Below are 27,329 nucleotides of genomic sequence, written 5' to 3' on the forward strand. Positions count from 1 at the left end.
TGCAAAGCAAAAATGCATACGTTTTGTACATTTGGAATATACAAGTGGACAACTGACATGTGGCTTATACGACACGAGCAATGTGAAATGTTTTCTTTCTTTCTTTTTCTTTTTATACATCTTTTATAGTTGTACAGCCTCGGTCACCACGGACTTGTATTAAACTTTTCTCATTTGCAATCCTTATCATAAACATGAGTTGATTTTTTTTTTCTTGGCCATCATAGTAAACAAAATGGGGAAAGTAATATATACAAAAATATTATTATGTGGAGTGTTTCTTTAAGGGTGAATTACTCTTATTAAACAGAATCAGGTACCTCACACTGTATGACATTGGCAGTTCCATTGTGACAGCGAGGACACAGTTCACAATAACAATAAACATTTCTGGAGGTTAAATTGTTCAAATGGGTTAGACAGAAGTGGACTCCACTCATTAGTCCTGACTTTTATGTTCTATGCCAGTCATTGTTATTCCCTTAAGCTTGCAGTATCTAGATTGTTCATACTAATGCCTTCTTCAGCAGTTCATAGAGATCCATGATAATTTGTGGTTGGTCAAAGTGGGCCTAGATGTTTGTCTGGAAGAGTCCTGTTACTCCCAGCACCACTGGCCCAAATTCATTGCTTTCACTTCACACCTAGCATATTCTCAGATTGCATACTTTGGCTTTTCTACAGTGTACATGCTTGTGTATTTCTGAAGATTACAGACACCACAGAAACAGTGGCTACATTCCTAACAACTATGAGGTTTCTCGTCGATATGGATTCTTACATGATTACGAAGGGCACTTCTGCGTGAAAACCTTTCCCCACATTCAGGACAACAATATGGTTTCTCTCCTGTATGAATTCTGATGTGGCACTGCAGACTGTATGTGTCTGTGAATCGCTTCCCACATTCAGAACAGCAGTGAGGTTTCTCTCTTGTATGGACTCTTGTGTGCTTGTGAAGAGAACCTTTTTGCGAGAATCGCTTGCCACATTCCAAGCAACAATGAGGTTTCTCTCCAGTGTGAATTCGCATGTGTCTCTGAAGTTGGCTCGCATCAAAGAACTGTTTGCTACATTCACTACAACAATATGTTTTCTCTCCAGTATGAATTCTGTAGTGGCGTTTCAGATACCGTACTTGTAAGAATCTCTTCCCACACTCAGGACAGGCATGAGGCTTTTCTCCAGTGTGATTTTTAGCATGGTCCTGAAGGCTGCTTCGGTGGAAAAACCTTTTGCCACATTCCAAACAACAGTAAGGTTTCTCTGCTGCATGAATAATCAAGTGCCGTTTTAGATATTTTATTTGTACAAATCTTTTACCACAATCAGGACAGCAATGAGGTTTCTGTCCAGTGTGAATTTTTGCATGTTCCTGAACATTTCTGTTATGAGAAAACCTCTTGCCACATTCAGAGCAAGAATATGGCTTCTCTCCAGTATGAATCCGTGTGTGCTGCCGAAGACTGCCATTACGAGAGAATCGTTTGCCACATTCAGAACAGCAATATGGTTTTTCCCCAGTGTGGACTCTTATGTGACTCTGAAGATTACTTATTTGTAAGAATCGTTTACCACACTCAGAACAGCAATGAGGTTTCTCTCCAGTGTGAACACTCATGTGCTTCTGAAGACTTCTCCTATGGTAGAACTGTTTCCCACACTCAGAGCAGCTATACAGTTTTTCTCCAGTGTGGATTCGAGTGTGGCTCTGAAGGCTGCTTATTTTTGAAAATCGTTTGCCACATTCTAAACAGAAATGGAGTTTTTCACCAGTATGAATTTGTTCATGTTTATGTAGACAGTATCTGCGTGAAAATAGTTTGCCACATTCAGAACAAGAAAATGGCTTCTGTTGAGCATCAGCTGAATCATCATCCTTAAGGTCGGATTTGTGTTTGAAAGTTTTTCCACACTCTTGGCTGGTATTAAAAGCCTTTTGATCTATTTTACATTTTTCTTGTTGCTGAGTGTTGATGGCTTCTGTCCGTGTTTGTTGGGTAGCAGTAAAAGAACTACACTGGAAAGAGGCTGCTCTGGAATTCTTTGATCCAGTTGCTGAGTTTTTAATCTCTTCCTTGTCTTGTCTGTGTTGCAGTCTGCAACGAGGAGAAATCTGAGAAAATGAAGATGTGGGGAAGCTGACAATCTCATGTAAATCTGCAACAATAAAAACAGTTTAGTTAAATGACTTAATTTAACAATGAAAGGTACAAGTTTCAGACTGGCTGGTGTAGCTGCCTCACTCCTTGAGTCTATCCCCAGTCTGTCCTCTTTCTGTTTGGGCTTTGCCTGCTCTCCTGGTGTTTACGTGCATTTTTTCCATCCTCCTCTCATATGCCACAGATGTGTGTCTGCTGTGTTAATCACTCTCTGGTGTGACTGAATGTGGATGTGTGTGCCAGTGTGCCCTGCAGTTGCCTGGCACCCATTCTTGTGTTGATGTCTACCTTAATTCAAGAAAGCTGCCTGTGACTCCAGGTTAAGAAATCGATGAATGGGATCTGACAAATGGAGATCATGAAATTTTAGCCTTCACATGGATTTAGCAACACTCAAATTCATGAACCTCCATGTCCAATGGTCACTTATTGCCCACTTACCCTTTGTTTTCTTGACTTGCTCTTACTAAGTTTTGTTTTCTGTGTTAATCATTTCCATCCACCTATGCCTCCTAATCTTTAATGCGACCATCTCCTTTCTTGCATCCCCAAATATGAGCAGGGTAAGTTAACGGGTGACTGCAAATTGTTCCCGTGTGACCGTGCGAGTGAATGGCCTCAGACATGGACTGGCACCCCATCCAGTGTTGGAGTCTACCTCATGTCTGATTCAGATGGGACAGGCTCTGGCCTCCTGCACATTATCATTATGTGTTTGAGAATAGTGTGGTATTTCACGTGTATAGTTCACTGCTAAATGCAGACTGAATCATTGAATTTACACACAAATTCTATACTTGCATATTAAATAATAGTGTAAAAATTAATTAATTTATTTATTTTTGTTAGTTGTTGACATGCCTTAACTTTAATTTTTTAAATCTCATTTTGCTGTTAGACTTAAGTGCAGCATTTAACACCATTGACCATTCTATTTTACTGCACAGGCTGGAAAATGATGTCAGGCTTACAGGCAGTGTCTTTGCTTGGTTTAGTTCTTATTTATCAAATCGATTCCAATATGTACAGAAATGTGCTGACAGTACTCCATCATTATACACAGAAGTTAAGTATGGTGTCCCACAGGTCTCAGTAGTGGGACCTTTTCTGTTTTCACTTTACATTCTTAAACTGGGATCTCTCGTTAGAAGACACCATGTTAATTTTCACTCGTATGCAGATGACACCCAGTTATACTTTTCTTTTTGATCAAATGAAGTTTCTCCGATGTTGTCTTTAATTAGTTATCTCAGTGAATTAAAGGAGTGGATGGATGAGAACTACTTATCGTTAAACACTGATAAAACCGAGGTGTTAATTGTTGGAGGGAATGACGCAGATCAGAACAATAGTTTTTCATAATTTAACTCAGTTGGAGTCACCATTGATTTTACTGAATCAGCCCGCAATCTAGGAGTTATCTTTGACTCTAGCATGTCATTTAAAGAACAGTTGACTAAATTATGTTTCTTCCATCTTAAAAAATGTTGGGAAATTAAGGCGCTTTCTAAATAAACAGGATTCTGAGAAATTAAACTCATGCATTTATTTCTAGTAGGACTGACTACTTTAATGCAGTGTTCTAACTGTTCTTTATACAGCCTCCAATTAATCCAAAATGCTGCTGCAAGAATTATTACAAGAACTAGAAAATAGGAACACATTACTCCAGCTCTTAAATCCTTACACTGGCTCCCGGTTAAGTTTAGGACAGATTTCAAAATCCTCCTTTTAACATCTAAAGTCTTAAATAGCCGAGGTCCGGCTTACTTATCTGAACCTATCATGACTTACAAACCTGAGCGCACATTAAGATCTCAAGATGCCGGTCTGCTTACGATTCTAAGGATTAGTAAAATAACAGTGGGAGGTCGAGCTTTTAGTTACAGGGGGGCCCTAAACTGTGCAGTGGTCTGCCTGCTACTATAAGAGGTGTCCCTTCGGTCTCAGCTTTCAAATCTCACTACTTCAGTTTAGCACACCCTGACTAGAGCTGCCGATTAACTGTACAGACTGCAGCTCTGTAGTTAGCCATTAGCTCTAAAACATAAGTAACATGATAGTTAGAATTTGTTACTAACCCTCACCTATTCTGTTTCTCTTCTCGGTAATCAAATGTGGCACTTGGTGCCACGGCCCACTTGTCAAGTTGTTTTGCCTGCCTAAGGTAAAGTCATCCCTGATGGAGGATCGCAGGAATTGTGGGGTAGAGGGGTCCTTTCATTGGATTAGCTGGCCCAGCGCTGACTCAGTTGTGGAATGGCCAAATGGGGGAGGCAGCTTGATGGCTGATGTCTCGAGGACTCTGAACAAATCCAAATCGTATTCTTTGATATCATCTACTGTTGAATTCTGCTCTGTCGTTGTAATATCTCTATTGCGCTATTATTGATGATTACTTGTGTCCTCTTCTGTGTAGTATATTTTTGACACCCATTGCTCGCCCAAACTACCTGTAAAGGGATCTCTCTTTGAATTGCCTTTCCCAAGGTTTCTTCCATTTTTTTCTGTACTAGGGTTATCTTTTTCTTGTCTTCTCAGAGACTCAAGGCTGGGGGGCTGTTAAGAGGCAGGGTCTGTTAAAGCCCATTGCAGCACTCCTTGTGTGAGTTTGGGCTGTACAAAATTAAATTGTATTGCATTGCATTTTTCTTTTTCCTTCAACATTGATGTCATTTTAACTATTTGGGGGGGTGAATATTTTTCTAAAAAACTTTCTGAAAAGCACACAGAGCAACGGTTTCACACAGAAAACAACTGTTGCTGCATGCCGTGGCACCGCACGTTCACCATCTCTGACACAGGGGTGGCGGGAATGCACAGTGGGATGGCTGTCTGGCCAGTGGTGGGTGGGCGGTGATGACAGTCGCAATGTGCCACAATCTGGCTTGGTTGTCCTCACACACACTAGCATCATTTTAGCGTCACCAAATTCCCAAACCTTCACATCTTTGGAAGGAAACCTGAGCACACTGTGGAAACCCACCAGGAAAACATGCAAACTCCAGGCAGGGAACAGAAGGGACGTGACTCCGTACTGTGAAGAAGCAGCACTACCGCTCTGCCACCACACGTGTAATTATTAACAGTATTCATTATTTAAATGAAGTGAATGACTTAGTTGTAAAATGTAACATACAGTGGGGCAAAAAAGTATTTAGTCAGCCACCAATTGTGCAAGTTCTCCCACTTACAAAGATGAGAGAGGCCTGTAATTTTCATCACAGGTAAACCTCAACTATGAGAGACAAAATGAGAAAAAAAAATCCAGAAAATCACACTGTCTGATTTTTAAAGAATTTATTTGCAAATTATGGTGGAAAAAAAGTATTTGGTCAATAACAAAAGTTCATCTCAATACTTTGTTATATACCCTTTGTTGGCAATGACAGAGGTCAAAGGTTTTCTGTAAGTCTTCACAAGGTTTTCACACACTGTTGCTGGTATTTTGGCCCATTCCTCCATGCAGATCTCCTCTAGAGCAGTGATGTTTTGGGGCTGTCACTGGGCAACACGGACTTTCAACTCCCTCCAAAGATTTTCTATGGGGCTGAGATGTGGAGACTGGCTAGGCCACTCCAGGACCTTGAAATGCTTCTTATGAAGCCACTCCTTCGTTACCCGGGCGGTGAGTTTGGGATCATTGTCATGCTGAAAGACCCAGCCACGTTTCATCTTCAATGCCCTTGCTGATGGAAGGAAGTTTTCACTCAAAATCTGATGATACATGGCCCCATTCATTCTGTCCTTTACACGGATCAGTCGTCCTGGTCCCTTTGCAGAAAAACAGCCCCAAAGCCTAATGTTTCCACCCCCATGCTTTACAGTAGGTATGGTGTTCTTTGGATACAACTCAGCATTCTTTCTCCTCCACACACGACGAGTAGAGTTTTTTTCATCTGACCATATGACATTCTCCCAATCCTCTTCTGGATCATCCAGATGCTCTCTAGCAAACTTCAGACGGGCCTGCACATGTACTGACTTAAGCAGGGGGACACGTCTGGCACTGCAGGATTTGAGTCCCTGGTGGTGTAGTGTGTTACTGATGGTAGCCTTTGTTACTTTGGTCCCAGCTCTCTGCAGGTCATTCACTAGGTCCCCCCGTGTGGTTCTGAGATTTTTGCTCACCGTTCTTGTGATCATTTTGACCCCACGGGGTGAGATCTTGCGTGGAGCCCCAGATTGAGGGAGATTATCAGTGGTCTTGTATGTCTTCCATTTTCTAATAATTGCTCCCACAGTTGATTTCTTCACACCAAGCTGCTTACCTATTGCAGATTCAGTCTTCCCAGCCTGGTGCAGGTCTACAATTTTGTTTCTGGTGTCCTTTGACAGCTCTTTGGTCTTGGCCATAGTGGAGTTTGGAGTGTGACTGTTTGAGGTTGTGGACAGGTGTCTTTTATATTGATAACGAGTTCAAACAGGTGCCATTAATACAGGTGACGAGTGGAGGACAGAGGAGCCTCTTACAGAAGAAGTTACACGTCTGTGAGAGCCAGAAATCTTGCTTGTTTGTAGGTGACCAAATACTTATTTTCCACCATAATTTGCAAATAAATTCTTCAAAAATCAGACAATGTGATTTTCTGGATTTTTTTTCTCATTTTGTCTCTCATAGTTGAGGTAAACCTGTGATGAAAATTACAGGCCTCTCTCATCTTTTTAAGTGGGAGAACTTGCACAATTGGTGGCTGACTAAATACTTTTTTGCCCCACTGTACATACTTTAAAGCATTTCATCATGAAAGTGATATCAAGTATAAATCTGAGCATTCTAAATGTGCAGAGAGCTGGAATATCATAAATGTCATGTGCTCTGTGTGGCGATCACTGCTGTCAGGTCAGGAGAAGCCCCAGAAGCAGGTAATGATTAACAACTGGGTTGGGTTTAAGATGACGTTTATGACGGTCCACTTTAATGATAAAATAAACTACGAGGTTAAAGTGGACATTTCGAGATTAAAGCCAAAATGTCCACCTTAATCACAATACAGACCTTTTCACTGTATCCCTAATTTTTTCTCCGTGGCTCAAATACGCTGCCATATATTTTAATGATGTTGTGAAGGTGCAAATAAAAAAGACAGCACAGAAGATGGTACATGTGAGACTATTAAAATGTATCATGTTATTACGATGGGGAATATGCAACGCTGGAATATAAAAGCACCGCGAATGCATTTGTAGGTCGGCATTTTGCTTCACCACATGAAACTATTCATCAAACATTGCAGCACCGCACATCGATCCGCACAGCGGCTTTCTGTCACATGTAGATTGTAAACAGAGACTCTGACGTCACGTTCCGACTTGATCATACTGTGCCCCCAAGTTTTAGGTGGTACTGCACTTCATGCATGCATTATGTTCATTTCTGAGGACATGCTCAGAGGGATGCATCAAATGAACGCGTGGCAGTTATGATGTGTGCGCGTACACATTCTCAGTGTGAAGTATAAATGAGCCCTTAGGCCAGGTTACTTCACGCGACGAGTCACATGCTACAGTGGACTCCTGCTATGCAAGCGTTTTACTGTTTATACTTTTGCATGTACTTAACGTAAATCTGGAAGAATCCACCAGGTGGCAGTGTGAGATATCATCACAGTGAGAACATTTCGGCTTTGCTGTGTTGTGAATTGCCTGGAACAGCCATTAAATTTCGATGACACCTTACCACAATATCTCTGAAAAGGATGTTTTATGATTAAATCCATCAATCCAGAGATGTGTCCATTCCAGCTAGCATTGGGCACGAGGCAGAAACAATCCCTGGACGGGGCATCAGCTCATCGCATGGTGAATACAAGCACTCACATACACACTGGTGTCATTTTAGTGTCACCAAATCTGCATATCTTTAGAAGTAAACCGGAGCACAGTGTGGAAACCCAGCAGGGAAACATGTAAACTCCAGGCAGGGAATACCAGCGACGTGACTCCCTACGAGACAGCAGTGCTACCGCTCTGCCACTGTGTCACCCCCATGTGTGTAATTAACAGTATTCATTATTTAAATGAAATTAACGATTTATCTGTAAAATGTGACATACATACTTTAATGCATTTAATCATGAAAGTGATATCAAGTATAAATCTATCGATTCTAATTGTGCAGAGAGTTAGAATATCATAAATGTAATGTGCTCTGTGTGGCGATCTATTGCCGTTTGCCACTCCTGTCAGGTCAGGAGGAAGCCCCAGAAAAAAAAGACGGCACAAAAGATGGTATGTGAGACTTTTAAAATGTATCATGTCATTACAATCGGGAATATGCGACACTTGAATATAAAAGCACCACAAATGCATATGTCAGTATTATTGCTTCACCACATCAAACCATTCATCAAACGTCAAAGCACGCACATCAATCCCATAGGATCCTCATAGCAGCTTTCTGTCACATGTAGAGAGTAAACAGAGACTCTGACGTCACGTTCCAACTTTTTGCACGACTTTTTACTGGTACTGCAACTCACACACGCGTCATTAATTTCTGAGGGCCTGCTCAGAGGACACGTCAAATGAATGCTGGGAACACGTGGTGGCCATGATGCGTGCGCATACACATTCTGAGCGTGAAGTATAAACGAGTCCTTACAGTATGTTTGTGTGTCAGGATGCAATGCATATGAACGAAGCTTGACACATCATTGGAAAATAGCTGAAGTGTGTTGATCTGGAGCATAGTCACCGAGGTAAGGATTTGGGGTTTTTAAGGGCACATTCATCCCTTAAATTCAGCCTAATTTAAAAAGATCCTTTCAGTTAATTAAATATAATATCATATTAGGCTGTGATAACTAAATGCTAAAGTCACAGCTTTGTATAGGGAATGTCACGTACTGGAGGTGTGCTCAGCCAATTTATCATATATTAGGTCAGCTAGTGTTAGTTGTCATGCAACCTAGTAGCTGATCTATTCAGATTCACACAACAGTGTCCCCTTATTCTCATTCCCACTACTAAAAACAGAAAGCCCAACCCCTACCCCACCTCCCACCACCACTACAATTTGTAAATGTTGTCAGTTTCACTTACTTTTACATGGACTCACATTACTTACTTATTAAAACACTCCTGGATGGCTTCTCTTCTCTTTCCCTCCCATTTCCTTCATTGATTTTCTCCTCAAATTCAGGTTTCAGGTCCACAGAATTCTGCTGGGGATCAGCGACCCACGGCTGTAAACTGGAGTGAAATTCTTCAGAAATATCTCGCTTGAATATTCTCCCAGTTTCACACTTTTCTGAGAAATCATCTGGATCCTCAGATTTAATCTTCACAAATCCACCCTTCGACTCCTCCACTTTACAAGCTGAAATAATTTCTTCACAGTCCTCCAGCTTCACACACAAATCTGCTGGTGCTCCCCACTCACAGTCCTCTTGTTTCATGTGGGCTAGCCTCTGATCCACGATATCACCATCTTTGGTTGAGGCCATTGCTCCGTGTCAAACTCTTCTCAGTGTCTGCTCTTCTCTTTTACGATTCCCTTCTCACGTGGACAGCCCTGATCTGGAGGTCATTACGACGCCTCACTGCATGGAAATGAACACAGGGGAGGAGGCTTGGTTTTATCTGTCAAAATAAAAGCGATAGAATTACTTCATAAAATCATCAAAAATAAACCAATTCACATTTTGGGATTAACTCCCAGTTTTTATCAAACATGTACGAAAAATCTGAAATGCTGTGAACCCTCCATATTAGTCACTGAATATCGATACACGCATGTTCTCCCATCAAGTTTTCTTTAATAAATCCCATCATTTGCATGGAAAGTTTCATACACGCATTTTGTGTTTCTTTTTGTGTGTCTGTGTAAGTTAGCAGCAATACTCAGCTACGGTGGCAGATTTTCAGGTCATGTGGGCTTCTGTGCAGACTTGGTTGGGCCCTTCTACCAAAAAAAAAAAATAATAATTTAATAGATAAATTGATAATCGCTGAGCTGCCAAACATTAAATCCTAAAAATGGGTCAGAAGAACAGACTACTTCATGGTTTAAATTGGTAAAACTACTGCAGCAAGCAAATACAATTCAATTAATATTATCACTAGATTAACCTTTTTCAGTTAGAGACTGGTATATGGGCTTACAATGGCTTATAACCATTAACTATAACTACAATAGGCAGTTTATAACATTTTTTCTTTTATTTACACATCCATTCATCAAAATATTAAAAGGTGTTTAGTGGTAGAGTGTACAGTATTTTCTAATATAAGAAAAAGTAAATGAGGTAGATTGTAAATTTTACAGAAAATACTCCTTGCAGTTAAACTGTCGACAACTTTGTCAAAAGTTATATTTTGCGGTGCACGACACCTGATAGATAGAATCCCTGAACGTGATAATGTTGGCAAATTCAGAGGAACTAAATAGTTTTTGACCTTTTTTGCTGTACGTGCATTGAATGGCCTAAATTTTTAAATACGATATAGCAGCGCTACCTAAATGCCTACAACTTCCAGCAGCCCTGGTAGTGTTACACCACTGGACTTCGTCAGTGTAGTGCAAGGGCTGATGGGAAGTTGGATAATTAAGTGATCTCTTTAAAAAGGGCTCCTAAAGACTACAAGGGGATCACGATCATTTGTGTTTATTTTGTTTCTATGTTTCACACTCGATTAGATTACACTCGATTGGATTGCAGCTACGACCAGTTTCTATCTGGATATTTGTGCTTGTTCTGGGCCTGCTTGTCCATGAAATTTCATCTCGGTTGGACACATCTTTGTCTGGAGAGTGCTCCCAATCACACCACATCTTCACACTACAACTGGAACCTGGTAGGACAAAACCTTACATTTCATTCAGAGGACTGTTCATGGGGAGGCGGGGCTTGGGGGGGGTAGGATTGCATTCCACGCACCACCATCGTAAGTGTTAATGGTTTACTCCAGGGTTCCCCAACTCTAGTCCTGGAGGGCCGCAGTGGCAGCAGGTTTACATTCTAACCCTTTTCTTAATTAGTGACCAGTTTTTGAAGCTAATTAACTTCCTTTGAATTCATTTTAATTGACTTGTCTTTGAAAGTTTTGTTCCCCTGAATTTCTTCATCATTCAGGTGGAAGCTGCCGTCGCTGTACTTTGTATATAAGAGCCAGATCGAATGTTATTTACTTATTTCCTTTATTTATTTACTTACTTCCTACAGCGTCAAGTCACAAGTAGACTGCAGAGCTTCCTGTGTACATATACAAAGTACAGCGATGGCAAAAGTGCGACGTGCATTCTTTCTCCGATGTAGAACCGTCGTCATCATCTGAGTTCACCTCTGTTATAGCGCGTCTTTATGTGAAAACAGCAGTGTTAGATGGGGGGCCGGGATCGTGAATGCGACTAAGTGAATAAAACTAAATTAAATGAAAAGAAAAGCTAACTTTTACAAGTATCATAAATTTACACCGGCAGTTACAGACTGAAATCAAATGTATGTTTTTATTCTAAGATAATAAGAATAAGAGCAGCTCACTTCTCAAAATGGACTCATCCGGTCTCAAACCCGTGAAGTTTTGATGATCAGTCAACAGTTGATACCGATGCGCCACCGAAGCAGTTGTAACAAATGCGTACCTATTGTGAAAGTATTTATTTTATATTTGGAATTCAGGCTTCACACATTATACACTTCATGTCTACATTTTGTTAATTATTACTAAAACATGAAAAACGTTTCTGTTTAAACGATTTGTTTACATAGACTGTTGTAGACACGGAACACACATGAAATGAATGTGTTCCAAATAATAATATAGTATTTATAAAAGGTGTCATTTTGCTTGACTTCTCACTCTATACAACTCTAAGCAACTGACATGCAGGTAAACAGACTTGAGCTGAGAAAACTGTGCGGTGGTGAGAGATGTGATAGCAGGCTGCTTGCTGCTTATTGACACATTTACAGGACAAAAGACGTTGATGGAGAGGTGCGAAGTGATTTAAGGTGGGGCGGATCTACGAGTTTTTACGTAGTCTCTGGTGATTCTAGTGTTAATTAGGTGCCGAGTTCTGTTTATTCATTAAACCCGTTCTTTAATTCCATGGCTTGTTGCTGCTCTCATTGTGCAATAGCAGACATTTTCGAAATTGTTGATTGTCTCTTTTCTAAGAGCGCTGTTCAAATGATTTGTGGACCTGAGCAGATCAACATTCCTGAGGCCTTCACCTTTCTTTCTTTTCAGATATTGTATGATTGTCACAGTTTGCTGGTCCTGTTTTGGCTCATTTTGTATCTCACTATTGTTTGACTGCTGTAATATGATGCTATATAGCGCCTGACCCGGCACAGACTTACGCAGAGGCATGTGTAAAATAAACAGTCTTTTTATTTCTCTTCAGCTGGAGGGCACGTCTTACCCATAATCCCTCCAGCCACAACACAGTCCCACAAGCACTTAATACAGTACAAACAACACTTTTTCTCTCCACCTTGGCACCACCACTCCTCCCAGGCAACCTCGTCCTCTTCCTCCTGATTCTGGCTCCTGAGTGGTGGATGCTGGGCCTTTTTATAGCCCACCCGGAAGTGCTCCAGGTGCTTGATCACCTGTGACTAATTGCACTTCCGGGTGGGGCTGCAGAGATGTCCAGGTGGGTTCCTGGCTCCATGCAGCACCCCCTGGCAGCCACCCCAGCTCCCCACCGGGTTGTGGAGAACTCCATCTCCCATGAAACCCTGCGGGAAACTGAGGCACCATCGTCAGCCAGGGAGGCTGCCACCAAGCATCCCGGGGGAGGTAGTGAGATGTCCATAGCTGCTCCCCCGGAACATATGTAGAAGGGGCGTCCCGGCCGGGCATGGGATCTGGCTGGCTGTCACACTGCTAATTAAGGAAAAAGAAACAAGTGAGAGAGAGAGAGAGAGAGAGAGAGAGAGATAGTGACAGTGAGAGACACAGAAAGACCGAGAAAGAGAGAGAGAGGTTAGGAACATCCACTGATACAGCTGCACCCACCTCCCGATCCCAGATTAGAACCTGAGTGCCGCCATACAATGGGTGAGACCTAAAACAACAGACTAGTATCAGATTGAATAGAACAGTGGGAAGTTTGTTTTATAGTGGCTGGAGTGCCAATCCTACCAACAAACCCAGTCCCGTAAAGTGTTCCCAGCAGGTCTACATGCAGGGCTGGCTTCAGGTTAACATCCTACCCAGGATGGAGTAATTGCAGGTTAAAGGCCCAACAGAGTGGAATCACTTCTGGCATTTATGGGATTTGAACCAGCAACCTTCTGATTGCTGGTGCAGACTCCCCAGCCTCACAGCCACCACTCCGCCAGTCATATAAGCTTGATGGTTTAATCGTGTAGCAGCCCTGCATATCTCCCCTCAGTTTAAGCTTTGGCTTTCACCTGCGAAGACTGCTCTTGCAGTTAAGAAGGGCAGACCAACATGAAGACCAGACAGCTGTCTAAGGGGGAAAAGCATGCCATTCTGAAGCTGAGAGAAAGGGAGAAAATCCATCAGAGGGACTTCAAAAATGTTAGGCGTAGCCAGTGGCACAATCTGGAATGTCCTGAAAGTGAAGGAAACCCCTGGTGTACTAAGCAACAGGCATTAAAACTGGAAAACAAGATCAACTGACAAGAGCAGAAAAGAAAACCCCTAAAACAACAATCAGTAACGTCATGAACAACCTCTGAAGAGCGCGGGGAATATCACAATTTACGGTTTGAAGAAGACATAGAGAGCAACAATACAGAGGCCATACTGCAAGATACAAAGCACTCATCAGCAGTCTTCTTCTTTTGGCTGCACCTGTTAGGAGTCGCCACAGCGGATCATCTTCTTCTATATCTTCCTGTCCTCGTCATCTTGGTCTGTCACCCCCATCACCTGCATGTCCTCTCTCAGCACATCCATAAACCTTCTCTTAGGCCTTCCTCTTTTCCTCTTGCCTGGCAGCTCTATCCTTAGCACCCTTCTCCCAGTATACCCAGCATCTCTCTTTCTCTCTCTCTCTCTGCACATGTCAAAACCAACACAATCTCACCTCTCTGACTTTGTGTCCAAACTGAGCTGACCCTCTAATGTCCTCATGTCTAGTCCTGTCCATCCTCATAAAAACAGAAAGCCAGATTGGAATTTGCAAAAAAGTGCAGAGAGATGGACTGATGAGGCAAAGATTAACCTCCACCAAAGTGCTGGAAAGGCCAAAGTATGGAGACAGAAGGGATCTGCTGACGACACAAAACATACCAGCTCATCGGTGAAGCCTGCTGGAGGTTGTGTCATGGCTGCTTCTGGAACAGGCTCAGACGTTTTAACTGATGATGTGACTCATGACGGGAGTAGCAGAATGAACTCCAAAGTCTGTGGAAATGTATTGTCTGCCAAAGTATGGAGAAATGCATCCACACAGATGGGGAGGAACTTTATTACGCAGCAAGATAAGGATCTAAAGCACCTCAACAAATGACCTCATCATGGTTCTGGAAGGTTCTGGACTGGCCAAGTCAATCAGCAGATCTTAACCCAATTGAATATGGGTGTCACCTCCTGAAGGAAGAAACTCCACAAAAGAGACAAACAACTAAAAGGTGCTGTGGCGGAAAAGCATAACCAGTGAAGAAACAAGAAACCTGCTGGAGTCTGTGGGTCGGAAGGCTGATGCAGTTATTGTGACTGATTATGAAGTATTTTTGGACTTTAATTTAGCTGAAAACATCATGATCCTTTTGCTCACCTGAAAAACTGGATGGTTAGAAATGTGCCCTGTTCTGTGTCGTTTAAAATAACGAGATGTGAATACCAGGAAAAAAAAAGCAAAACTCCGATCTCTCATCTCATTTTTTGATCTCACGCACAAATGTTTTCAGCGCAAAACACCAAGAAATGCATTGGCCTTGATGTTCCAGTCCTTTTCAGAGCACACTGTGTACACTGTAAAAAAAAAATAATGTCAGTAAATTAAATATAATTAAACATACTGTGAATGGTGAGAGCAAAATACCTTTTCTGGGAAACAAAGGAAAGTTGCCTTATAGTTCTACTGAAAATTACCCGTGTATCTTAAAGAGTACTTTTCATTTTTTAATTACAGCCAGGTTCTGTAAAATCAATATTTTTCTACCTTCAAAATGTGTTACATGCCATTTACTGATACATTACCATTAAAAATTGCTGTTAATTTTACAGTGTAAAACTGTTAAGCAGCGAAGGTAAATACAGTAATCCCTCCTCCATCGCGGGGGTTGCATTCCAGAGCCACCCGCGAAATAAGAAAATCCGCAAAGTAGAAACCATATGTTTATATGTTTTTTTTATATTGTCATGCTTGGGTCACAGATTTGCGCAGAAACACAGGAGGTTGTAGAGAGACAGGAACGTTATTCAAACACTGCAAACAAACATTTGTCTCTTTTTCAAAAGTTCAAACTGTGCTCCATGACAAGACAGAGATGACAGTTCTGTCTCACAATTAAAAGAATGCAAACATATCTTCCTCTTCAAAGGAGTGCACGTCAGGAGCAGATAAAGTCACAGAGATAGAGAGAAAAGCAAACAAATCAATAGGGCTTTTAAGTATGCGAAGCACTGCGGCACAAAGCTGTTGAAGGCGGCAGTTCACACCCCCTCCGTCAGGAGCAGACAAAGAGAGAGAGAGAGAGTGAGACAGAGTTTGTTTTTCAATCAAAAATCAATACGTGCCCTTCGAGCTTTTAAGTATGCGAAGCACCGTGCAGCATGTCGTTTCAGGAAGCAGCTGCACAAAAGATAGCAACGTGAAGATAATCTTTCAGCATTTTTAGACGAGCGTCCGTATCGTCTAGGTGTGCAAACAGTCCCCCTGCTCAATCCCCATACGTCAGGATCAGAGAAAGTCAGCGCAAGAGAGAGAGAAAAGTAAGCTGGGTAGCTTCTCAGCCATCTGCCAATAGCGTCCCTTGTATGAAATCAACTGGGCAAACCAACTGAGGAAGCATGTACCAGAAAATAAAAGACCTATTGTCCGCAGAAATCCGCAAACCAGAAAAAACTCCGCGATATATATTTAAATATGCTTACATATAAATTCCGCGATGGAGTGAAGCCGCGAAAGGCGAAGCGCGATATAGCGAGGGATTACTGCAGTTCATTCTTTTCTAACATGGCTACCGAGTAAAACATGTGACATAAACGTGCAATACTATTGGCTGTTCAGCGAAACACTGCGGCGGAAAATGAGAAGACGACCGCTCCAAGATGGACGCACTGCTGACGAGATTGACTGAAGCGCATGCGTCACAGGGATGACGCTCTATGGTTATTGCTGCACCGCCAGACTATTCTTGCATTTTATGTTATGTAGATCATGTTTAGCGAAGCTCCTATGTGCAAATTGTTGAATATCTGAAGAAACTGAAACTCTGAAATTCTCTCATCCTGAACATTTGATCTGACCCTGATGTCAGAGGTAGCCATAAGAACTAAGACTGCTTTTTGTAAAAAAGAGGAGAAGGAAGTTAGGAGCGTGCACTATTACAGTGTGTTAACGTACACACAACACAACGAACCACCTCAACATCCCAAATTAGGACCCGAGGTAAACGGTACAAGTCACTTATTCAAAAAATAGCTCTGAAAACTTATCACTTTAACTTTTTTTTTGTTTGTGTCTAATTGTGTTTTATTTGGGTGTACTGTGAAATCACAGAACCTCGGGGAGTCTGCAGCTAGACACTTCCTGGAGAAATTTACATTTACATTTACATCATTTAGCAGACGCTCTTATCCAGAGCGACTTACAACAGTGTTTGTTAGTTTTTTCGCATACCTCTTGGGGTCAGAGCGCAGGGTCAGCCATTGTACAGCGCCCCCTGGAGCAATTACAGGTTAAGGGCCTTGCTCAAGAGCCCAGCAGAGTAGGATCTCTTTTGGCAGTGACAGGGATTCGAACCGGCAACCTTCGGGATACCAGCGCAGATCCTTAGCCTCAGAGCCACCACTCCGCCCTAGAAATGGCGTACCGAGGTGCGCGACAACGAAAAGATCAGTGTAAGACATAATTCGGAAGAAAAAGGGAAAAAATGTGTGTATATATAATATGTATGTGCGTATGAGGTTCGGTTCAGAGGGTGTTGGTCACATGGTCTTATTTATTACTCTTCTGGATTCATGCCCATATGTCTGTTAATGGAGTTTGCATTGGATAGCCACGTTTCAGCCAGTTCTCTGGCACTTTTAGTATTAGCCTTATATTTTAATTGCAGTCCCATTTAAATGTGTGTCTGATCAAACTTTTATGTGTGTAAATCACCCCACCTCATCAATCCCCCACATCCACCCATCCTCCCCTCCTTATTTGCCACATATTGCCTAAGTCTAATCATTTTCTCACATACATACACACACATATATTATATATATATATATATATATATATATATATATATATATATATATATATATATATATATATATATATATATACAAACACACAATTTTTGTAATTTTTGAGAACCAAGGTAAAAGGTCACTATGGCAACACAGGGGTTCTAAAAGAGGGTTGGCGGGCAGTCTTAGGAAATATGGTGGGTACATCTTATTGTGGTGTCTGAGCACAGAACCCCAGAATGCAAATGTTCATTCATCCTGTGTGCTTATCGCGGTGTAGAAATAAGAAAATGGAAGAGTAAGCATCTCTGAGGTCTGAGAGAAATAAAAATTATTTTTGTTACCTAAAAGGTCTGCTGCGCATGTTTATGGCATAAAAACCCTTGACAACCACCACCTCCAAGCGCAGTTGTTCATTTCAAGTATTTTTTAGATTTGGACTGATGAACAGTAGTAGTTTTTTTCATCTGATCTGTTATGTTGCTTTGGTTTGACTTAAATCCATTCATGTTTGAGCCAAATTAAATATTTACATCGATAGAAATTAAATTTTGTCTTTTCTCATGCACTAGGGGCTGTCAAAAAGTTCCCGGCACGTGATATAACGGGAGAGTGACAGATCAGATTATGCACACATCATTGTGGAGGGGAGCGCAGCAAGTCTGTAGACCAGTTACAACAGGTCGGGATTGATTTCGGCATGTAATTTTGTTTAATTACCGTTTGAGTTAGACTTGCGCATAGTCATTCGAACAACGTGCTAACATCAAGTTCATCTGCAAATTAGAGAAGTCAGTTTCAGATACAGATTTGCTTCAGTGCTGCAGTTTGCACATGAAACTGATGTTAGCACGTTGTTCAAACCGCGACATTTCACCGAATTCTGGGAACTTTTTGACTGCCATCCACAACCCGTCACATCAGCACGTAGTCGCACTCTCTTCGCTGCACAGAAGATCCAGGAAGGCAAACGCCATTTTTTTTCAGTAGTGACAACAAACTTTGAAGAGTTATTTTACGGTAAGCTTTCAATATTTTTTGTTATATACAAGTTCATTGTTATGGTGAAACATATTTAATAATGTTTATATAATGATTGGGGCTGGACTTATTAGTTAACTGTTATAATATATTGGCGTTCACTGTGGTGTTATTGCATTGTACGACTAACTTGCATCAATGGTCTAAAAATACGTATTTTGAAAAAAATCATGATATAAGGGCAGTAACTTCAAATATCAGTTTGGGATATCAGTTGTTGGGTTTAGATATACGATGTATGTACAGAGAATGTTTTAAAAGCACTTAAATTACACACACTTAGATATGGTTTTGAAAATGGTGGTTAAAACTTAATAGGCAGATGTGTTGCATTTATGCAAATAACATTTTTTGTTGTATAAGCAAGGGGATAATGTCTTTTGATTCAGATCTTGATATTCAGTACATCAACATATACGTGACTGAATAGTCTTTGTGGGTGATAATGATAAAACTGGTGATACCGAATTATCCTTTAACTGAGCCGAGTCATGAGAAAGGCATTGGAGAACCAACGTAAACTTGTTTTCTCTTCTGCTACTTTAAACAGACGTCTCACTGTAGCTGACGGGCCTTACCTTGAGTACAGAACGAAACACTTGAATGCATAAAAAGCTTGTAGCAATATTCGATTTTTACGGTCGTTTGAGATGTTAATTAAATTGCGTTGAGAAGGCCCACATCACTGTCACGACAGTTCGGCATACATATATTCATTAAACAATGGGTATGTCTTTCGAAATTTAACAAAAGCATGTTGGAAAATGAGACAGGTTAGGGAAATCCAGTGTTTTAATTTGTCTCCTTTTATACAGAGTATAATTCTTTTCAATTTAATTCAGTGATTGAGTAATGAAGAGGCTTATATGATTATTTATACGAGTTAGGTATTTTGTTATTGAGTTTTATTATTGAATTGAGGATGCACAGTTCTTGAGTCCTAAAAAGGGACTTTTTTTTAAACATTTATTGTATTGTTAATGCTTATATTGTGGACGAACAATAGTATGAGAACAGTGTCTTTGACAAGGTTTGTCTTTTCTACACTCGTATATAACACTACAGTGTTTATGTATTTAATCATGTAGTCCCGGTTAAGTATGTATTTAGTGATCGAGCCATTTAAATATTATTAATTACTTTAAATCTATTAATTATTGTAAATATGCATCTTATTCTTTTATATGGTCTTTGTGCAGATAGACCAAAAACCTTAGTCATCTTACACTAATTACACTACAATAATTTCACCTAGGTTTAAATGCCCAAGAGGGTATGGCGTCAATGTTTGCAATTTATGTAATGCCTCTGGGGTCAGTATGGAAAGCCATTGAGTCTCTAGAAAAATCATTGTTATGCAAATAATACTTGTGTTAATGGGTTAAAAAATATATATATATAGAAACGTGTGTGTGTGTATATATACAGTGGTGTAAAAAACTATTTGCCCCCTTCCTGATTTCTTATTCTTTTGCATGTTTGTCACACAAAATGTTTCTGATCATCAAACACATTTAACCATTAGTCAAATATAACACAAGTAAACACAAAATGCAGTTTGTAAATGGTGGTTTTTATTATTTAGGGAGAAAAAAAAATCCAAACCTACATGGCCCTGTGTGAAAAAGTAATTGCCCCCTGAACCTAATAACTGGTTGGGCCACCCTTAGCAGCAATAACTGCAATCAAGCGTTTGCGATAACTTGCAATGAGTCTTTTACAGCGCTCTGGAGGAATTTTGGCCCACTCATCTTTGCAAAATTGTTGTAATTCAGCTTTATTTGAGGGTTTTCTAGCATGAACCGCCTTTTTAAGGTCATGCCATAGCATCTCAATTGGATTCAGGTCAGGACTTTGACTAGGCCACTCCAAAGTCTTCATTTTGTTTTTCTTCAGCCATTCAGAGGTGGATTTGCTGGTGTGTTTTGGGTCATTGTCCTGTTGCAGCACACAAGATCGCTTCAGCTTGAGTTGACGAACAGATGGCCGGACATTCTCCTTCAGGATTTTTTGGTACACAATAGTATTCATGGTTTCATCTATCACAGCAAGCCTTCCAGGTCCTGAAGCAGCAAAACAACCCCAGACCATCACACTACCACCACCATATTTTACTGTTGGTATGATGTTCTTTTTCTGAAATGCTGTGTTCCTTTTACACCAGATGTAACGGGACATTTGCCTTCCAAAAAGTTCAACTTTTGACTCATCAGTCCACAAGGTATTTTCCCAAAAGTCTTGGCAATCATTGAGATGTTTCTTAGCAAAATTGAGACGAGCCCTAATGTTCTTTTTGCTTAACAGTGGTTTGCGTCTTGGAAATCTGCCATGCAGGCCGTTTTTGCCCAGTCTCTTTCTTATGGTGGAGTCGTGAACACTGACCTTAATTGAGGCAAGTGAGGCCTGCAGTTCTTTAGACGTTGTCCTGGGGTCTTTTGTGACCTCTCGGATGAGTCGTCTCTGCGCTCTTGGGGTAATTTTGGTCGGCCGGCCACTCCTAGGAAGGTTCACCACTGTTCCATGTTTTTGCCATTTGTGGATAATGGCTCTCACTGTGGTTCGCTGGAGTCCCAAAGCTTTAGAAATGGCTTTATAACCTTTACCAGACTGATAGATCTCAGTTACTTCTGTTCTCATTTGTTCCTGAATTTCTTTGGATCTTGGCATGATGTCTAGCTTTTGAGGTGCTTTTGGTCTACTTCTCTGTGTCAGGCAGCTCCTATTTAAGTGATTTCTTGATTGAAACAGGTGTGGCAGTAATCAGGCCTGGGGGTGGCTACGGAAATTGAACTCAGGTGTGATACACCACAGTTAGGTTATTTTTTAACAAGGGGGCAATTACTTTTTCACACAGGGCCATGTAGGTTTGGATTTTTTTTCTCCCTAAATAATAAACAGCATCATTTAAAAACTGCATTTTGTGTTTACTTGTGTTATATTTGACTAATGGTTAAATGTGTTTGATGATCAGAAACATTTTGTGTGACAAACATGCAAAAGAATAAGAAATCAGGAAGGGGGCAAATAGTTTTTCACACCACTGTATATATATATATATATATATATATATATATATATATGTGTGTGTGTGTGTGTGTATATTTCAATGTAATCAATATTTATGTATATTTAATGTAGTAATCTTTAAATAATTGTGATCTGAATATTGTCCAAAATGCGGCACGGTGGCGCAGTGCTAGCGCTGCTGCCTTGCAGTTAGGAGACCTGGGTTCGGATTCAGCGAGTTGGAAAATGGATGGATGGATATTGTCCAAAATAATTAAGATGTTTACTATAGTCAATGTATTTTTTTTTTTTTTTGTGATTTAATATAACCTGGAAATTTTCACGTTTTCACCCCAGCCCATAAAACAAATTAATTTTGGCCAAGTTAGCATTTGATCTGATGGTATTGTTGTAAATTGTTTTAGCAGTATATTACTTATTTTGTAGAACAAACTCTTTATGTGGAATTGTAAGAACTGTGTACAGCCATTTAAAAGAAGATGTCATCTTCTTAAACATTACCGACTTGAGCACAAGCAATATGGATGAAGCATATCCATCAGATGCTGACTTCTGTGAAGTTTCAGAAGCCCTAATACAGTTGCATCCCTGTTTAAACGAACCAGGTTTGTACAATGGTTGTTATGGATGGAAACAGAGACTGAAATGTAAAATGGGTAATTACAGAACCCAACTTAAATTTTATGGTTGTGCTGAGCTTACCGTCAATTCACTCAAGACCAAAGCTGATGAAGACGCTTATCCTGCCAAGAATATAAAGAAGCCGAGACGGGCTGAAGCAAACTACTACCCTGCTTTACCAAGTGGTCAGACCAAAGAAATTCTTGAAAAAGAAAGGACATTGCTACTGAAAGAAATGAAGAAGAGAAACAACGAGAAAGTGACTCGAGAAATGATGGCAAAGATGTTTGCCTACAGGAGACAAGAAGTGGTAAACGATCAGCCAAGGATTATGGATTTTGTGAAGAGATGGCCTGCTCTCTTTCAAAAGAATTATGTTTGTTTTCAGTAGATTATATTTGTGTGTTTTACTCATACTTTCAATTTCGCTGTGCCTCAATCTTATTTTTTTTGTATGTGTTTCAGATTAATGCAGAATTTCTTCGAATCACAACTGTTCCCCTTGAGTCCAGATTTTTTTTTAGAGTTAGACAGACATTCCAGTCAGCTCATCAAAGTCATTAGCAGCAAAGGTGGAGCCACACGAGTCAAAACTAGCAACTACATGACTGCTTTGAATCAGGTACAGTGAAATGTGGCCTTATCTGAAAAGCTTCTAAGTTTGTCATGATAAAAACCATACAAAATAAGACATTGTTTGTTTAAAAAATAAATATATATTAAAATCATAGTACTGTTCTCATTTTCAGACTAGTGACATCAACACAAGGAGAGAATTAGTGCTTTGATCCCTTATGCTCTATCTTAGTGAGGATGACAAGTTCCTGTTAAAACACTGTCTGGTAAGTACAAATAAGCTTATCTTTTACAAAGTGATTAATATTGCTCTGTAAAATTTGCCCTCTACTTAATCACAGTATTATTCATTCTTCTTATTCATTATTCATAGGCGGAGTGGTGGCTCTGAAGCTACGGATCTGCACTGGCAATCGGAAGGTTGCCGGTTCGAATCCCATAAATGCCAATAGGGACACTGCTCTGTTGGGCCCTTAACCTGCAATTGCTAAGTGCTTTGAGTAGTGAGAAAAGCGCTATATAAATGCAAAGTATTATTATTATTCTAGTGAAAGTTCAGTTCTAACATCTAGGAGTCTTGACACTGATGATTTTATCATTCACTGTGCATCCACAATAATAAATATGGCTTGAACATTTGGCACAGACGTCTGGGACATAATGAAAAAATTCTATTGTTTTTCTAACCAATGTTTTGGATCCATTTTCAAGTTATTGGCATTTTTCTGACAGATTTTTCTCTTTGACTTGATAAAATGTTCAGCAGCAGGGTGGGCTATTACCAGTGTAGTATTACATGTGCAATGTATACATATAGCTTACTTTCTGGAATTATGTCCCACAGGATTGTCAAGTTGAGAAAGCTGAACAAGACATGGAAAGAATGACCATGGGCATCCTCATCATCCAGAAGGAGGGTGATGAACTTTTTAGTTCACTTGCAGATGTTGGGATCATCATTGAGGGTGTTGAGGTGATGAATGAACTCTCTTTAGTTGCCTCTGCTTGTGCAATACTGTTTGGACTAATATACACACTAAACTTAAGTGATCCAAATTAATTGAAAGAGACTTTCAAGATGCAACTAGATGTACAGAAACAAATATGTAGAGTACAGACTTTATACACCAAGCTACTTAACAGTGAATGAGAAAATGTAGAATGTAATGTACATTCTGTCATTCGAGTTTTTGGTTTTCAGTTTTGATGTATTCAACTTTAAATAGGTCTTTACTCTCCAGATTTAAAAAAAAAAAAATGGAGTTGCATTTGCATGAATCGGAAGTGTTCTCTGTAAATACATAGAAATAGCATTTGAAGGAACATGTTACAGTTTTTGATGCAGCCTAGTTGTTTCAATGATTTCACCATGTTTGCATATGGCCAAGACTGGCCTTGTGTTTTATAGGCTTAGAGCCAACTGCCCATGTTTTCATCCCACTAATAACAACTGAACGCAATTTATGGGAACTATGTGCTTTTTCCAGTGTAGCTCAGGCTGTTTAAACCTAGATCAAGCAAAGTGCCTTTTAATATTGTAAGTTTTCATTTAAAACACTTTTAACATATAATTAAAGGACGCATGTGTCACACATGGCCTTTTGTCACGACTGCCTATCAAAATTTGATTTGTCACTGAAAATGTGATTACTTCTACTCTTTGTGTCTTTCTCTTCACATTTCTTTGGAATGTAATTTCACTGATGTGTGAACGGGGTTATAAAATACTACTTTTAAATTAGCTTGTACAAAGCACAAGTTCACATATAAAGGTTTTTCTTTATATTGATAGTCATAATTGTTGGAACCTTGTTCTGGTAAAATGTTTAATTTTTGAACACTGTACAAAATGTAGCACTGATTTTAAAATAAATTCCATTGTTTAAAGCAAAACATTGTTGTTTGTTTTATTAAAAACAATTTTACCCTAACAGTGAATTCAACACCATATGAAGAACATATTTAGTTGAGTTCAATTAAGAATTTAAGTTGGCATTACAGTGAATACAACGATGGATGAAATTTTAATGAGTTTTTAAAGAAATTTGGTTTGAGCTAAATACATTTTTTGCTTTTATTCAAGTTTTTGAAAAGGTTAAAACAAACTCAAATGAATTTAGTTTTCTCAAATACTTTTTAAAAATTGAAAGAAATCAATTAAATTGCTTGTTACCTTGTGAAGTAATTTATTTAGGTTGATACAACAAAACATTTTTTAGAGTGTATGTGAGTAAGTAAAGACAGAACACTTATAGCACATCTGCGTCTCAAGCCAAAATACAAACTAGGAGAAAAGAATACCGTGCTGTTTCTCGTTATCACGACGTCTGTCCAGAAAGATGAATCGGAGTCCGAAGAAAGTATCACGATACCAAACGTCCTGATGAGCATAACTGCCAGATTGAGGAAAATCACGCGCGGCGACTATCTTCAGTACTACAAAGAGAGCAGCTTACATCAGTAAAAGCCAGTCATTAAGTAACCCGTTTAGTCCTAAATAGGGTCGCAGGGGTGCTAGAATCTATCCCAATTAACATAGGGCGCAAGACAAGAACAAACCTTGGACATGGTACCAGTTCATTACAATCAAGACACAAACGTCAGCACTAAATCCTGCAGTAGTGAGTCGTACGGGACACCAGTTATCTTCATAACACCCCCCGGAGCCTCTATTGGAAATTTACCACACCACACCATCTCGAAGAGAGCACACCCCCGTCATTCACAATACACTCCAAAAATAAAGAGGGGCGATTCGCAGTGCCGCCACCAAACGCCGAAAATATGGACTGTACCCACCACTTGCTGGTGATGCGAGCGATTCACCCGTTGACGGGCTCCTTCTAACACGATCCCGCTTTTTTCCTGGTTGACGGACTCACAGGTCCGACTGTGCCTCATTTGCATTTTCCAGGGCTGAAAGAAGCAAGTAGATATTGCTGCAGACCGGAGTAAAATGGGCGTGAATATCATTTTCGACTTCAGCCAATCATATATTAAATTTTCGCATGTCAGTCACTGATCAGCCAATCGCAAATTTAAACGTCGCGGTCAATCACCGTTTTATTCAACAAATCGCCAATCGGTGTTATTTGTCATTCATGCTCCACTTTAGCCAATTGCCTTTTGGATACGTAAAAAGAAAGGTGGGTGTAATTTCTAAAGGTGGACGTGTAAGATAATTTCTAAAGGTGGACGGTCAAGATAAAGTGACTGTAAGAGACGGGGTGTATACTGTATTCATAAAATAGGCTACCTCTACGACGATAGTCTACTAGTGTCAATATCTTACACTATAGCACTTTGTCGAGTGCATTATTAAGACTGCAGTGTATTTTTACCACAGTCATTTATGAAGTAGCGATTCTGAAAAAATAATAATAAAAGTTTGCATATGAGATATTTATCGTTACTGAACAACGTCTGAAGAAAATTTAAATGAACTTAACAATACAAATTTGTGTCCGCCTAATTTTAATGGATTGACGTGGACTTAAATGTGGGCTCTACTTGATTAAATCAGTCAGATTAAAACAAATGTTTGACTGTTGGTGTTTACTCGAATGTCCAAATGAAATAGCCGCCTACATTTAACGGGTCACCTTAAAGACGGGCTATAAACGTATTACAATTTTAAACGTTGAATAAACTGTCAGAGTTCCTAATATTCCATTGTAGCCCCTTCTTGCCTGCAGATCACCATCTCTTCTTTGTTTGCTGATGTCAATATTCTTCGGTCTTCATGTCTGTTCTCAGTATACCAGCAGCTCTAGTGAGTTTCTTGCCTGTGAATCACGTATTTAAGTTTATTTTTTAGCTGTATTATGATTACAGATTATTACAAATCACATACTTGACACTCTCACGTTCAGGTATCAGGGAATATAAAACGTTAAGAAAGCTGGCAATAAAATTGTGACTTTAAAGAATGCATTGGCTGTGTCTATGTTATCAATGTTAAATGTAAGAAACACAGTTTGCATAGTGCTAATAGTCACCTTTCAATTATTATTTTTACAATGAAGTTTACTATGTTAAACGATCTGTGAAGAGCAAATATTATGCTTTCAAAAGACTAATAATTTGGCTGTTTTTGTGACTGTGCACCTGTTAATCAGGGTATTCAATTATTTGACTTGATTGGACCTTTATTACTTTTGGGATTTTAAATACCTCTTTAAGATCATCAAATATGTGTTTATTATAATACATATTACTTACATTTAGAGATTAGAACATGACAGATGTTTGTAGTTCATATCTCATTGAGCCTCCATTTGACTCCATCAGGTCCTACTGGTGTGCTGAACACGTCAGCCTGTCTTTAGGGTCTCGGAGACTGGAGGAGGCCAGGAGTCCAACTGTACAGCAGGCACTGATGGGCATCAGCATCACGACTGGTAACAAGATAGAGATGACAGATATTTGAGCTGGACATCATCCTATATGAGTATCCAAGCAAACAACATATTAAGAGCACACCGAGTCTGTATACTCCAGTATGGCCCTGACATAACACCCTGTACAGCTGTACACGACACCACTTAACTGGTCATGTAGCACACACTGCAC

The 27,329-nt window shown here is 40.0% G+C and overlaps 1 protein-coding gene and 1 long non-coding RNA gene across 3 annotated transcripts; one reads left to right on the forward strand and one right to left on the reverse strand.

Moving 5' to 3' along the window:
- Positions 1 to 292: 292 nt before the first annotated feature.
- On the reverse strand, positions 293 to 25,635 carry LOC114644357 (gastrula zinc finger protein XlCGF57.1-like). Of its 2 annotated transcripts, none has more exons than XM_051927453.1 (3): positions 25,584 to 25,635; positions 9,232 to 9,746; positions 293 to 2,160 (listed from the first exon to the last, which is right to left on the reverse strand). In XM_051927453.1, the coding sequence occupies exons 2-3, from the start codon at positions 9,608 to 9,610 to the stop codon at positions 743 to 745; spliced, it is 1,797 nt and encodes a 598-aa protein (XP_051783413.1). In that variant the 5' UTR covers positions 9,611 to 9,746; positions 25,584 to 25,635; the 3' UTR covers positions 293 to 742. The 2 variants fall into 2 exon arrangements, with proteins under 2 accessions (XP_051783413.1, XP_051783414.1); XM_051927454.1 differs by lacking the exon at positions 25,584 to 25,635 and adding an exon at positions 13,529 to 13,651.
- LOC127527786 (uncharacterized) lies at positions 22,651 to 23,779 on the forward strand. Its single transcript, XR_007934908.1, has 3 exons — positions 22,651 to 22,803; positions 22,931 to 23,023; positions 23,602 to 23,779. It is a non-coding gene; the product is annotated as an uncharacterized LOC127527786 (long non-coding RNA).
- Positions 25,636 to 27,329: the final 1,694 nt, after the last annotated feature.

The sequence above is a fragment of the Erpetoichthys calabaricus genome, chromosome 5 (assembly GCF_900747795.2).
Source record: "Erpetoichthys calabaricus chromosome 5, fErpCal1.3, whole genome shotgun sequence".
In the NCBI taxonomy this organism is placed as follows: Eukaryota; Metazoa; Chordata; class Cladistia; order Polypteriformes; family Polypteridae; genus Erpetoichthys; species Erpetoichthys calabaricus.